This window comes from Bos indicus, chromosome 8 (assembly GCF_029378745.1).
Source record: "Bos indicus isolate NIAB-ARS_2022 breed Sahiwal x Tharparkar chromosome 8, NIAB-ARS_B.indTharparkar_mat_pri_1.0, whole genome shotgun sequence".
Taxonomy (NCBI): domain Eukaryota; kingdom Metazoa; phylum Chordata; class Mammalia; order Artiodactyla; family Bovidae; genus Bos; species Bos indicus.
The window spans coordinates 34,738,809-34,751,630 of record NC_091767.1 but is presented as its reverse complement, the minus strand read 5'-3'; the positions used below and the strand labels follow the sequence as shown (position 1 = coordinate 34,751,630).

Below are 12,822 nucleotides of genomic sequence, written 5' to 3'. Positions count from 1 at the left end.
CTTGTTGCCTTTTTGGCTTCACTGGGAATAAATGACTCCACACAGTTACAACCAAAGAGCTCTTCTAGCTGGCAGCAATGTCCTCTGACAAAATTAGAAAGTTCAATTTGCAGATCCTACATTTTTACTCATATTTCTTTCATATTTCTGCATATGGAAAATGTAACTAACGTAGAGAAAATTAAAGAGCACTCTGAATGGAATTATAGCAGAGGTCTTATTTTCTATAATTGAAGCAATTATGCCTCAGTGCCAGGCAATATTATTTGAAATTTTATTATTGAGATAGATGTGACATATATAAAAAACACAGCAGAGCACAACCTCTGGGATTACTGGAAAGAGCATGACCTCTGGAGTCAGATCAGAGTTTGAATCAAGCCCTACAAAATGGGTGACTTTGGATTAGTTACTTAACCTCAGAGAGTTTCAGTTCCTATATCTATAAAAATGGGTAAATTGTTGGTAACATAGCAATATGTGGGATAGGTTGTAGCAATATGTGGTACCATGAGTATTAAGTGAGATAACATGAAAAGTGGTCCAAAACTTAGTGTGAGTGAGTGCTCAGACTGACTCTTTGCAATCCAATGGACTGTAACCCACCGGGCTCCTCTGTCCATGGGATTTCCCAGGAAAGAATACTGGAGTGCGTTGCCATTTCCTGCTCCAAAATCTTAGTGTATAGTAAGCTATTAATATGTTACAATTTCATTTCTAGTATCACTCACACACAGAAGCTACACATGATTCAGGTAATGAGAACTATATACATATAGTGCATACACACACACACACACACACACATATATATAATATATATATGTACACATATATTTATATAAACACATATGTATTTCTATAGAGAAATATATATATTACTATATATATAGAGAGAGAACTATATAGAGAAACTGAAAAATAGCAAGGTAGCAAAAAAGATTAAAAAATGAGCCCCTGTTTTATAATTACACCATCCCTAAAGTTCTCAGTCATTAATTTTGTTTTGGATCTTCATTTATTAAAAAAAATATAGAACACCCAATTAAGACATCTTACTTGAACTTGTATTTTACACAGACACACATCTTCTTTAATGGACTGTAAAAATTAACGAGAATTAGATTTATAGCTGAAATTTTTCTTGGGACATTTATTTTCCATTTTCTGCAACAGATAAACTCAGCACAACAAATTAATCTGAATTAGTAATTAAGATTACTAGATAGTAATCACAGACTCATAATAATTGAATCCATGTCTATTCAGGGCTTCCCTGATAGCTCAGCTGATAAAGAACCTGCCTGCAATGCAGGAGACCCCAGTTCAATTCCTGGATGTGGAAGATCACCTATAAAAGGGATAGGCTATCCACTCCAGTTTGCTTGGGCTTTCCTGGTGGCTCAGACAGTAAAGAATCCACCTGCAATGTGGGAGACCTGGATTTTATCCCTGGGTTGGGAAGATTCCCTGGAGGAGGGCATGGCAACCCACTCCAATATTCTTGCCTGGAGAATCCCCATGGACAGAGGAGCCTGGTAGGCTATTGTCATGGGGTCATAAAGAGTCAGACATAACTAAGTGACTAAGCACAGAACACCTATATCTATTCAGGTCATTGTTTTGATTTTTTTTTTTTAAAGAAGATCATTTAACTAAATGGTTTCCTATCATTAAATATCATAGGATTTCTTTTATAACAGAAGCTGAGCTAGCCAAGCTACTTGTATCATTTATTAGCTTGGATGACCAAAAGGAGACGAATTAGAACAAAGAATTTAATACACAGGATGTGAGAAGACTTGAATAAAACTGTTACAGGAATCAAACTTAACTAGACAAAATCAAGATAAGAAGTAAAACAGACTGACATATTTTTTTTTCCTTTAAAAGGTAATGTTTGAACAATGGTATGTATGTAAAGTTAAAATCATCTTTGAACATACCATCTTAAATTCTTTTAAAATATCTGCAATAAAGTCAACTCACAAAGCCAATTATAATAAATAATTTTTGTCATGAAACTGTGTATTTGAAAAGTGATTAATACAGTTATATATTGCCTTTATTTTGATATTGTGATAACTTAAGAGTCAATAGAACTGTACCTTTATCCTTAGAACTGGACTCGGGACAAATGATTGGTTCAAAACTGGGAAAGAGTCTGTCAAGGCTGTATATTGTTACCTTGCTTATTTAACTTAAATGCAGAGCATACTGTGTGAAATACCAGGCTGGAGGAAGCACAAGCTGGAATCAAGATTGTGGGGAGAAATACCAACAACCTCAGATATACACATAATACCACTCTAATGGCATAAAGTGAGGAGGGACTAAAGAGACTCTTGATGAGAATGAAAGAAGAGAGTGAAAAAGCTGGCTTAAAACTCAACATTCATGAACAAGATGGCAGAGCAGTAGGAGGACTTGGAGTACGGGTCTCTCCATGGATACATCAGGAATACACCTTCCGAAACAGAAGAGCATGCTGAACACCAGCTAAGAGAGGACAGGAGTACCTGACCAGTGGAAAAGAATATATAGAACCAGGCAAATCTTGGTAGGAAGAAGGAACTAGGGTGAAAAGCAGGAGTGTTAGCAGAACCAGAACTGCCCTTGGCGGGTGGGGGAACTGAAGCAGGGGGCCCAATCCCCACATGAGGTGATTGTCTGAGTCAGAGGAGAAACATTTAAGGCTGAGAGGGAAACAGCTGATCTGTGGCAGCCTAAATGGAATGAGAATCAGACAGTCCTTGTAGTAGCCATACATACCCTAGACAGGGACGCAGATCCCCTAGAAGGCGCAGGGGTTGGAGCTGGAGTTTAGGGATTGTGGAGCAATCCCAGGGTGAGGGTTTCTGTTGACTGCAGAGAGACAGATGAAGGGGGTGTGAGGGAGGAGACTGTGGTGGAAAGCCAGGCAGCCATGGAAGCAAGGCAATACTGCTGAGTCACATGTAGAGGGTGGAGACATCACCATAGCCTCTCTCTCCCCACATGCCAGCATCAGCAGCTGAACAATAGAGAGGCTGGTCCATTAAATGCCTGATGCACTGAACTATAGAGTAGGACCCCGCCCCCCACCCCAGGGAGGGGCCCTCTATGTGCCTGACTCACCAATCAACAGAGAAGGGCCCCAGGCAAGGGAGACCTCCAAGTGCCTGAACGGGTAGAACTATGGAGAAAGACTAGCCAAAGAGGCCTTCTGATCACCAGCTACAAGAGGCTCAAAAAAAAGACTGATAGGGCCATAACTCCTGCAGTGGAGGCAGTCCATGTCCCTACATACTTGGTGCCTCCAGGGTCCCCAGAAGCCAGGCAACTGTGGCACCTTCATGCTCAACTCTCACTGTGGCAAAGCTGCCACAGGCAAAAAAAAGTCCTGCATCTATCCGCGCAAGGTCACTTCAGTTGTGTCTGGACTCTTTGCGACCCTGTAGACTGTGGCCTGCCAAGCTTCTCTGTCAGGGAGGGGGATTCTCCAGGCAAGAATACTGGAACATATTGGCCAATATTGGTTGCCATACCCTTCTAGAGCACTAAATTTCCTTCTGCTCTAGTCGCCAACTCCCCGAGTACCTGGTGCTGCCAGAACCCCTCCAACTTAAGTAGCTGCACTGCCTCCACACCTTGCCCTCACAGGAGCAAACCTAAGTCATCCAGGGCAGCCTCAGGAGCAAACCCCAGTGGACGACCCACATGTAGAGGTGGAAATAAAACAACAATTGAAATCCAGGGGCAGTGTGGCTAAAGAAGAAGACCCAAAACCTTCCCACCAACTATGCAAGCTTCAGATTAAGTCCACACGATCAACTAGGCAGACTTTGTGCCTATGTATTATATAAAAGGTCACTGAGAACTCCCCCAAAGAAATAAACTAGTTCTGTGCGGGGAGCTGCCCGTGAGAACGGGGTCCTTTGTCCGAAGGACACAGCTCTGGGAGCTGCCTCAGTCCTTGAGGGTTTGCTTGCAAACATAGCTCTCTGTCCCGCCACCCCAGAGATTAGGCGCTTATTTACTGCAGGCACCTGGAGTTCTGTGCAAACTTCTCACGCACAGAGAAATGTTATCTGGTGTAAGAAATAATAACAGGGAGCCATTCCCATGCTCTCAAGATTTCTTGTGACTGTTTGTAAGATGTATAGGCTAACCAAGAAAAAATGTCAACTGTTTTGTCTCTCTCACGCTTTTCTGTATAAATATGAGATGTTGAATAAAGTTGGTGTCAGACTGCGTCCCTTCGTGGTGACGTGTCTGAACCTCTCGACCCCATCTTTGTAGTCTCTTGCTTTAGTTTCTTTCTTAGCCCCGCCGTGCACGTTCTCGGGACCTGATCGACTTTGCTGGCTGGCTCCGGCAGGTGGCGCCCGAACAGGGACCCGAGAATCGGAGTGCGACGACTGCCGCTGCCCGCCAAGATTGAGGTAAGTAAAGAGGAATTCCTAAGTAATTAAAAGTAAAGGGCAGGGAGGGTGATTGTCGAGAGTAATAAATCATGGGACAAGGCAATAGCCGCCAGTTATTTGTACATATGTTGAAAACTATGTTAAAAGGTAGGGGAATTCATGTAAATAAGTTACAGCTAGAAAAGTTTTTACTTTTTATTGAGGAGGTTTGTCCTTGGTTTCCAGAGGAAGGAACAGTTAGTCTGGAAACTTGGAAAAAAGTAGGAAAACAATTGCAGACATATTATTCCTTACATGGTCCCAATCGTGTTCCTGTGGATGCTTTTTCTTTGTGGACTCTCATAAGAGACTGCCTGGATCCTGAACATGAGGGACATAAAATTCAAACGGCTCTCAGGGATTCCACAGGACCCGAAGTTACAGAGCCTTCTGCCCCATCACCTGAGCTGCTTTATGCTGTGCCTGAGGGAACAGCTTATAAGGCTGGAGGGAGTGATGATGTGTTAAGCTCTGATGAACAGAAAGAGTTAAATGAACAAGCGGCTCAGAACCATAGAGAGGATATGCCTTGGGAGATGATGGTTAACATGGAATCCCCCTCAGGAAAAGGGGAATTAAAGCATTCAGGGCTTTCTGAAGAACAGCTGGAGAATTTAATTCAGAAGATTGTTATAGCAGTAAAAAAGGATGCACAGGGAGACTCCCACTCCAGCCAGCCTGTGCCTCCAGCATATCCTCCCTCGGTTCTTGCTGGACTCGATCCACCTCCGCCTTTCGTAGAACCGCGAGAGCTTATATCTATTCCTGCTTCTTTGCCCGGTGAAAACATAAAAATTAAAAGTGAGATATTATTATCTCCTCTTCAACAAGCAATTAAGCGAGCTAATGAAGAAGGAGAACATATTCCCGGGTTTCAGAAATCTATCCAGTGTTTGAAAATGATCAACAGCAGAGGTATTATGAGCCGCTGCCCTTTAAGCAACTGAAAGAGTTAAAAATGGCTTGTGCACGATATGGCCCGACTGCGCCGTTTACTCAGGCTATTATAGAGGCTTTAGGAAATCAAAATCTGCCACCTAATGATTGGAAACAGGTTGCTCGAGCTTGTTTATCTGGAGGAGATTATTTACTATGGAAATCTGAGTTTGCTGAGCAATGTGGGATCACAGCCGATATCAACCGGCGACAGGGACTGAACACCACTTATGAAATGATGGTGGGAGAGGGAGAATATCGAGACACTAATAGTCAACTTAATTATTTACCTGGAGCCTACCCTCAGATTAGTGCTGCGGCTCTACAAGCATGGAAAAAGCTTCCAAATTCTGATAAAAAGACTGAAGATTTATCTAAAATTCTCCAGGGGCCAGATGAGCCATATCAGGATTTTGTTGCCCGCCTGCTTGAGACAATTGGTAAAATGATAGGGGATGAGCAGGCGGGGATGGTGTTGACTAAACAGCTTGCTTATGAGAATGCCAATTCGGCTTGTCAAGCTGCCCTGAGACCTTACAGGAAAAAGGGAGGCTTATCTGACTATATACGGATTTGTGCTGATATCGGCCCTTCATACGTTCAAGACATAACTTTGGCCACGGCATTACAAGGGTTATTGCCTTAGCTGGTTTTAGTGGACGGCTTGATAATCATTATCCCTCAGATAAAATTTTGCAATTTGCTCATTATCACCAATTTCTCTTCCCAAAAATCGTTGTTTCTCAGCCCCTTGCCGACGCCCTAACTGTATTTACTGATGGCTCTTCTAATGGAATAGCTAGTTTGATTATACAGGACAATACTACCACCTGGCATACTAATTATAAGTCTGCTCAAGAAGTAGAACTATTTGCCGTTTTTCAGGCTTTGTTACAAATTTCTGCTCCATTTAATTTATATTCTGACAGTCAATATATCATAAGAGCCTTAAACACTATTGAGACTGTTCCATTTATTGGTACCCTGAATTCTACTATCCAAACTCTTTTTCGTGATATACAACATTTAATTTGCTCCAGAGTTAATAAATGCTATTTTGGTCATATTCGTGCTCACTCTGGACTTCCTGGACCTTTAGCACGAGGCAATGCTTTGGCTGATGAAGCTACACGTATGATATTTCCTTCACTGGAACAAATGGCAAAAACTTCCCACAGCTTACACCATCAAAACAGCAATAGCTTAAGACTTCAATTTGGCATTACTCGAGAAGCTGCCAGACAGATTGTTAAGCAATGTCAAACGTGTCCTCAGTTTTTTAGCGTCCCCCACTATGGAGTTAATCCTCGAGGATTGTTGCCAAACGATATATGGCAAATGGATGTTACCCATATTCCTGAATTTGGTAAACAAAAATTTGTTCATGTTACTATTGACACCTTCTCCGGCTTTTTACATGCCTCTCTACAATCCGGAGAAGCTAGCAAACATTGTATAGCTCATTGCATTAAATGTTTTGCTGTTATGGGAACCCCTAAAACCATAAAAACAGACAATGGTCCAGGATACACTGGAAAAAATTTTCAATTATTTTGTACGCAATTGTCTATCTCACATAAAACAGGTATCCCTTATAATCCTCAAGGTCAAGGAATTATTGAACGGGCACATCAAACTCTCAAACATCAATTGCAAAAACTAAAGAAGGGGGAATTGTATCCCAATACCCCCTCCAACTCTCTAAACCATGCTTTATTTGTTCTAAATTTTTTACAATTGGATATAAGTGGCCGTTCAGCAGCACAGCGATTTTGGAACTTTGATGCACAAACAATAAGACCTAAAGTCTTTTGGAAAGACCCACTTGTAGGAAAATGGTATGGACCAGATCCAGTACTAATCTGGGGACGAGGGCATGTTTGTGTTTTCCCACAGGATGCCGAAGCGCCGCGCTGGCTGCCGGAAAGGTTGGTACACACGGCGGAGACAGTCTCTAGCAAATCAGATGAGGAGACTGACAATTCAAGAGCATGATGAATTACCATCTCGGCAACAACTTCAGGCATTGATGCGAGAGGCACAGAATCGTGTTGCGGTGCAGGGCGATCCGATATCGCCTTTAAGCTTCCTGATAACCTTATTAATTATCTTAAATCAGATTAACACTGCACACTCTGAAGAATATTCAAATGCTTACTGGGCTTATTTTCCTGACCCTCCCCTTCTCCAACCTGTGGGCTGGGAGGGTCAGTCCATTCCCATATACACTAATAAAACTGTTTTATTTCTTGCACCTTGTTTAATTAAAAAACTGATTGATGATCTATGGATCATAAAGGCTTCCATCTATGGAAATGGTCTGCAGTTAAAGGAACATAAGCGTGCGCCTATATAAAAAGAAAGGGGGAGATGCGGGGAGCTGCCCGTGAGAACGGGGTCCTTTGTCCGAAGGACACAGCTCTGGGAGCTGCCTCAGTCCTTGAGGGTTTGCTTGCAAACATAGCTCTCTGTCCCGCCACCCCAGAGATTAGGCGCTTATTTACTGCAGGCACCTGGAGTTCTGTGCAAACTTCTCACGCACAGAGAAATGTTATCTGGTGTAAGAAATAATAACAGGGAGCCATTCCCATGCTCTCAAGATTTCTTGTGACTGTTTGTAAGATGTATAGGCTAACCAAGAAAAAATGTCAACTGTTTTGTCTCTCTCACGCTTTTCTGTATAAATATGAGATGTTGAATAAAGTTGGTGTCAGACTGCGTCCCTTCGTGGTGACGTGTCTGAACCTCTCGACCCCATCTTTGTAGTCTCTTGCTTTAGTTTCTTTCTTAGCCCCGCCGTGCACGTTCTCGGGACCTGATCGACTTTGCCGGCTGGCTCCGGCAGTTCTGTTAACTGTGAACATCGGAGGCAAGGACACACAGAAGTAGGACCAGATTAGAATCTGAGCTGCTCCCACAGCATGTCCAGAGATCAGTGCAGTGTTGGAGGGCATCCTAGGGAGGTGAGGTGGACTGTGACTCCCAGTGAGGGAGGGGACTCTGACAGCACTAACTCAAGAAAAACATTTATTATTCTTATGTTTTTACTTGTTCTGTAGATTCCTTTGTATTATTTTTCTTTTTTTCTCTCCTCTGTTGCAGTTGTCGATTTTATTGGCACTATGAAATCTGATCTAATTAAGCTTTTGAGCTTTCTTTTTTTTTCCTCAGTCACATTTTCTATTGCTGTTATAAACCTCCACCTCTACGTTGGGTTTTTGCAGTTCTGTGTTGTCCTTTTTTTATTTTTCCTCAATTTTAATTTTTTATCTTTTAAACCTATTATTATTTTTTCTACGTTTATTTCTTTGTTTGCTTTTTCTACTGTTCATTTCCCCTTGCAGTTAATCTTCAAAGTGTATAAATCTTCTTTATCTACCTCTATTTAACTTTGCACATCTTTCTTTTTTTCCTTTCCTCTCAACACATTTGTTAGTTTCATTTTCATTCATATGTGTGACTGAATATGCATATGCATATGCATATACATATGCGTGACTGAATATGCATGTGTATATTCAGTCACACTTTTTATTGTTGTTATAAACCTCTGCCTCTACACTGGGCTTTTGCAGTTCTGTGGAGCTTACTTTCTTTTTTCCTTTTATCTTTCTCCTTCTTTTTTATTTTCTTTTCACTTTTTTATAGTTTTAATTTTTTTAAACCTATCATATTTTTTATGTTTTTTCCTTTATTTCTTTTCCTACTGTAATTTTTCCCTTCACAGTTAATCTTTAATGTATATAAATCTTCTTCATCTACCTCTATTTAACTTTGCAAATCTATTCTTTCTTTCTTTCCTTCCCTCTCAATATGTTTGTTACTTTTGTTTTCATTGCTTCATTCCCCACTTGGCATCTTGCTTTAGTTTTATTTTCCAGTTTGTGCTTTAGTTAATTTTGTTAACTAATAAATAAAAATTTTTATTTCCTTTGTTTGCTGCATCAATCTACTGTACTTCATTTTGTTGGACTGTTTTGACTTTTCTCATGGGTATATGTGTATATTCCATTATTTTAATTATTATTTGCCTGATTTTGTAACTGCCATTTGTCAGGGGTTCATCTTTGGTTTCTCCTGTTTGGATATTTGTTTTAATCTCACTTAATGCCATAACAAACCACTTGTGGAATCTTCCATTCTCAGCAGAGATCAACCCCTGAGCCTTAGGAGTGGAACCACTGACTTCAAGACCCTAGACTACCAGAGGACTAACCCTAGGGAATATCAAATAGTGAAAACTCACACAAAAGAAAACACCTGAGAACAAGACCTGGCATCACCCAACACCAGTAGCACCCTGTGCAGGACGCCTCATCTAAAGAACAAATAAAACAAAAATACAACCCAATCATCAGCAGACAGAATTACCACCTCACTCAGCCTTACCCATCAGAGGAAAAACAAACAAACAAACAAACAAAAACTCAGCACAAACCTCACCCTATAGGAAGCTTACACAAACTAGTGGACCAAACTTAGGAGGGAAGAAACCAAAAGGAAAAAAGAATTCAACCTTGAAGCCTTCAACCTTGTGAATACTCAAACACAATAATTTAAAAAAAAAATTAAAAAGGCAGAGAAATGAAGGAACAAACTAGAAACACAGAAGTATAAATAAATGAAGAGGAAATAGGCAAACTACCTGAAAAAGAATTCAGAATAATGATAGTAAAGGTGATCAAGAACCTTGAAAACAAAATGGAGAAAATGAAAGAATCAATTAACAAAAACATAGAAGAATTAAAGAATAAACATTCAGAGGCAAACAATACAATTACTGAAAATAAAAATACTCTAGAAGGAATCAATAGCAGAATATCTGAAGCAGAAGAACAAATCAGTGACCTGGAAGATAAAATGGTGGAAATAACTCATGAAGAGCAGAATAGAGCAAACAGAATGAAAGGAACTGAAGATAGTCTCAGAGACCTCTGGGATAATATCAGATGCACCAACATTCGAATTATAGGGGTCCCAGAAGAAGAAGAGAAAAAGAAAGTGTATGAGAAAATTTTTAAAGAGATTATACTTGAAAATTTCCCCAACTTGGAAAAGAAAACAGTCAATCAAGTCCGAGAGGCACAAAGAGTCCCATACAGGATAAACCCAAGAAGAAACATGCCAAGATGCATACTAAACAAACTAAGAAAGAAAGAATATTAAAAGCAGCAAGGGAGCAGCAACAAGTAACATACAAGAGACACGCTATACACTTAACAGCTGATCTGTCAACAGAAACTATGCAGGCCACAAGAGAATGGCAGGATATATTTAAAGTACTGAAAGGGAAAAATCTACAACCAAGATTACTGCACCTGGCAAGGATATCATTCAAAATTAATGGAGAAATAGAAAGCTTTTCATGTCAGCAAAAATTAAGAGAATTCAGTACCACCAAACCAGCTTTACAACAAGTGCTAAAGGGGCTTATATAGTCATGAAAAACAAGAAAGGAAAAAGATCTACAAAATCAGCCCAGAACAATTAAGAAAATGGCAATAGGAACACATATATCAATAATAACTTTAAATATAAACGGATCAAATGCTCCAACCAAAAGACACAGACTAGCTGAATGGATACAAAAACAAGACCCATATATATGCTATCTACAAGAAATGCACTTCAGATCTAAAGACACACATAGACTGAAAGAAAAAGGATGAAAAAATATATTCCATGCAAATGGGAAGCAAAAGAGCTGGAGTAGCAATTCTCATATCAGGCAAAACAGACCTTAAAATAAAGAATATTGCAAGGGATAAGGAAGGACACTACATAATGATCAAGGATCAATCAAAGAAGACGACAAAACAAGTGTAAATATCTATGCACCCAACATAGGAGCACCTCAATACATAAGACAAACACTAACAGACATAAAAGGAGAAATTGAAAGTAACATGAAAATAATAGGAGACTTTAATACCCCACACACACCAATGGACAGATCATCATAACAGAAAATTAATAAGGAAACACAAGTCTTAAATAATACAATAGATGAGATGGCTCTCATTGATATCTTTAGGACATTACCTCCAAATGCAGAAGAATACACCTTCTTGTCAAGTGCACATGGAATATTTTCTGGGTTAGATCACATCCTGTTCACAAATTAAACCTCAGTTAATTTAAGAAAGTTGAAATCATATCTAGCATCTTCTTCGACCACAACGCCATGAGACTAGATATCAATTACAAGAAAAAAACTGTAAGAAACACAAACACATGGAGATTAAACAATATGTTTCTAAATAACCAACAGGTTATTACTTAAGAAATCAAAAGGGAGATCAAAAAATTTCTAGAAACAAATGACAATGAAAACACGACAACACAAAACATATAGGATGCAGCAAAAGCAGTTCTAAGAGGGAAGTTCATAGCAAAATTATCCTGTCTCAAGAAACAAGAAATACATTGAATAGACAACCTAACTTTACACCTAAAGCAACTGGAAAAAGAAGAAGAAGAAGAACAACAACAACAACAAAAACCCCAAAATTAGTAGAAGGAAAGAAATCATAAAGATCCGAGCATAATAAATGAAAAAGAAATGAAAAAAACAATAATAAAGATTAATAAAACTAAAAGCTGGTTCTTTGAGAAGATAAATAAAATTGACAAACATTTAGCCAGACTCATCAAGGAAAAAGGAGAGTAGAATCAAATCAACAAAATTAGAAATGAAAAAGGAGAGGTTACAACAGACAATACAGAAATACAAAGGACTATAAGCGACTATTATGAACAACTACATGGAAATAAAAGGAATAACCAGGAAGAAATGGACAGATTCTTAGAAAAGTTCAATCTTCCAAGACTGAACCAGGAAGAAGTAGAAATTATGAACAACCCAATTACAAACACTGAAATTGAAGCTGTGATAAAAAATCTCCCAAAAAACAAAAGCCCAGGATCATATGGCTTCACAGGAGAATTCTATCAAACATTTAGAGAAGAGCTAATTCCCATCCTTCTAAACAACTGTAGAGGATGAAACACTTCCAAACACATTCTATGAGACCATCATCACTCTGATACCAAAACCAGACAAAGACAACACACACAAAAAAGAAAACTACAGGCCAATATTACTGATGAGCATAGATGGAAAAATCCTCAACAAAATTTTAGCAAACAGAATTCAGCAACACATCAGAAAGCTCATACACCATGATCAAGTTGGGTTTATTCCAGGGATGCAAGGATTATTCAACATATGCAAATCAATCAACATGATACACCATATTAACAAATTGAAAGATAAAACCATATGGTAATCTCAAAAATGCAGAAAAAGTCTTTGACAAAATTCACCACCCATTTATGATTAAAACTCTTAAAAAAATGGGCATAGAAGGAAGTTACCTCAACATAGTAAAGGCCATATATGATAAGCCTAAAGCAATTATTCTCAATGGTGAAAAACTGA

General features: G+C 39.3%; 2 protein-coding genes across 24 annotated transcripts in view; one reads left to right on the top strand and one right to left on the bottom strand.

The window, feature by feature from the left end:
* PTPRD (protein tyrosine phosphatase receptor type D) overlaps positions 1-12,822 on the bottom strand; it is a 2,527,413-nt gene that overhangs the window by 1,803,629 nt on the left and 710,962 nt on the right. The gene's annotated exons all lie outside the window — the stretch shown is intronic.
* LOC109562474 (endogenous retrovirus group K member 7 Gag polyprotein-like) lies at positions 3,892-6,034 on the top strand. The gene is given in 2 exon segments (XM_019965536.2): positions 3,892-5,321; positions 5,324-6,034. Coding segments are annotated over 2 exon segments (1,530 nt in total). The 5' UTR covers positions 3,892-4,495; the 3' UTR covers positions 6,028-6,034.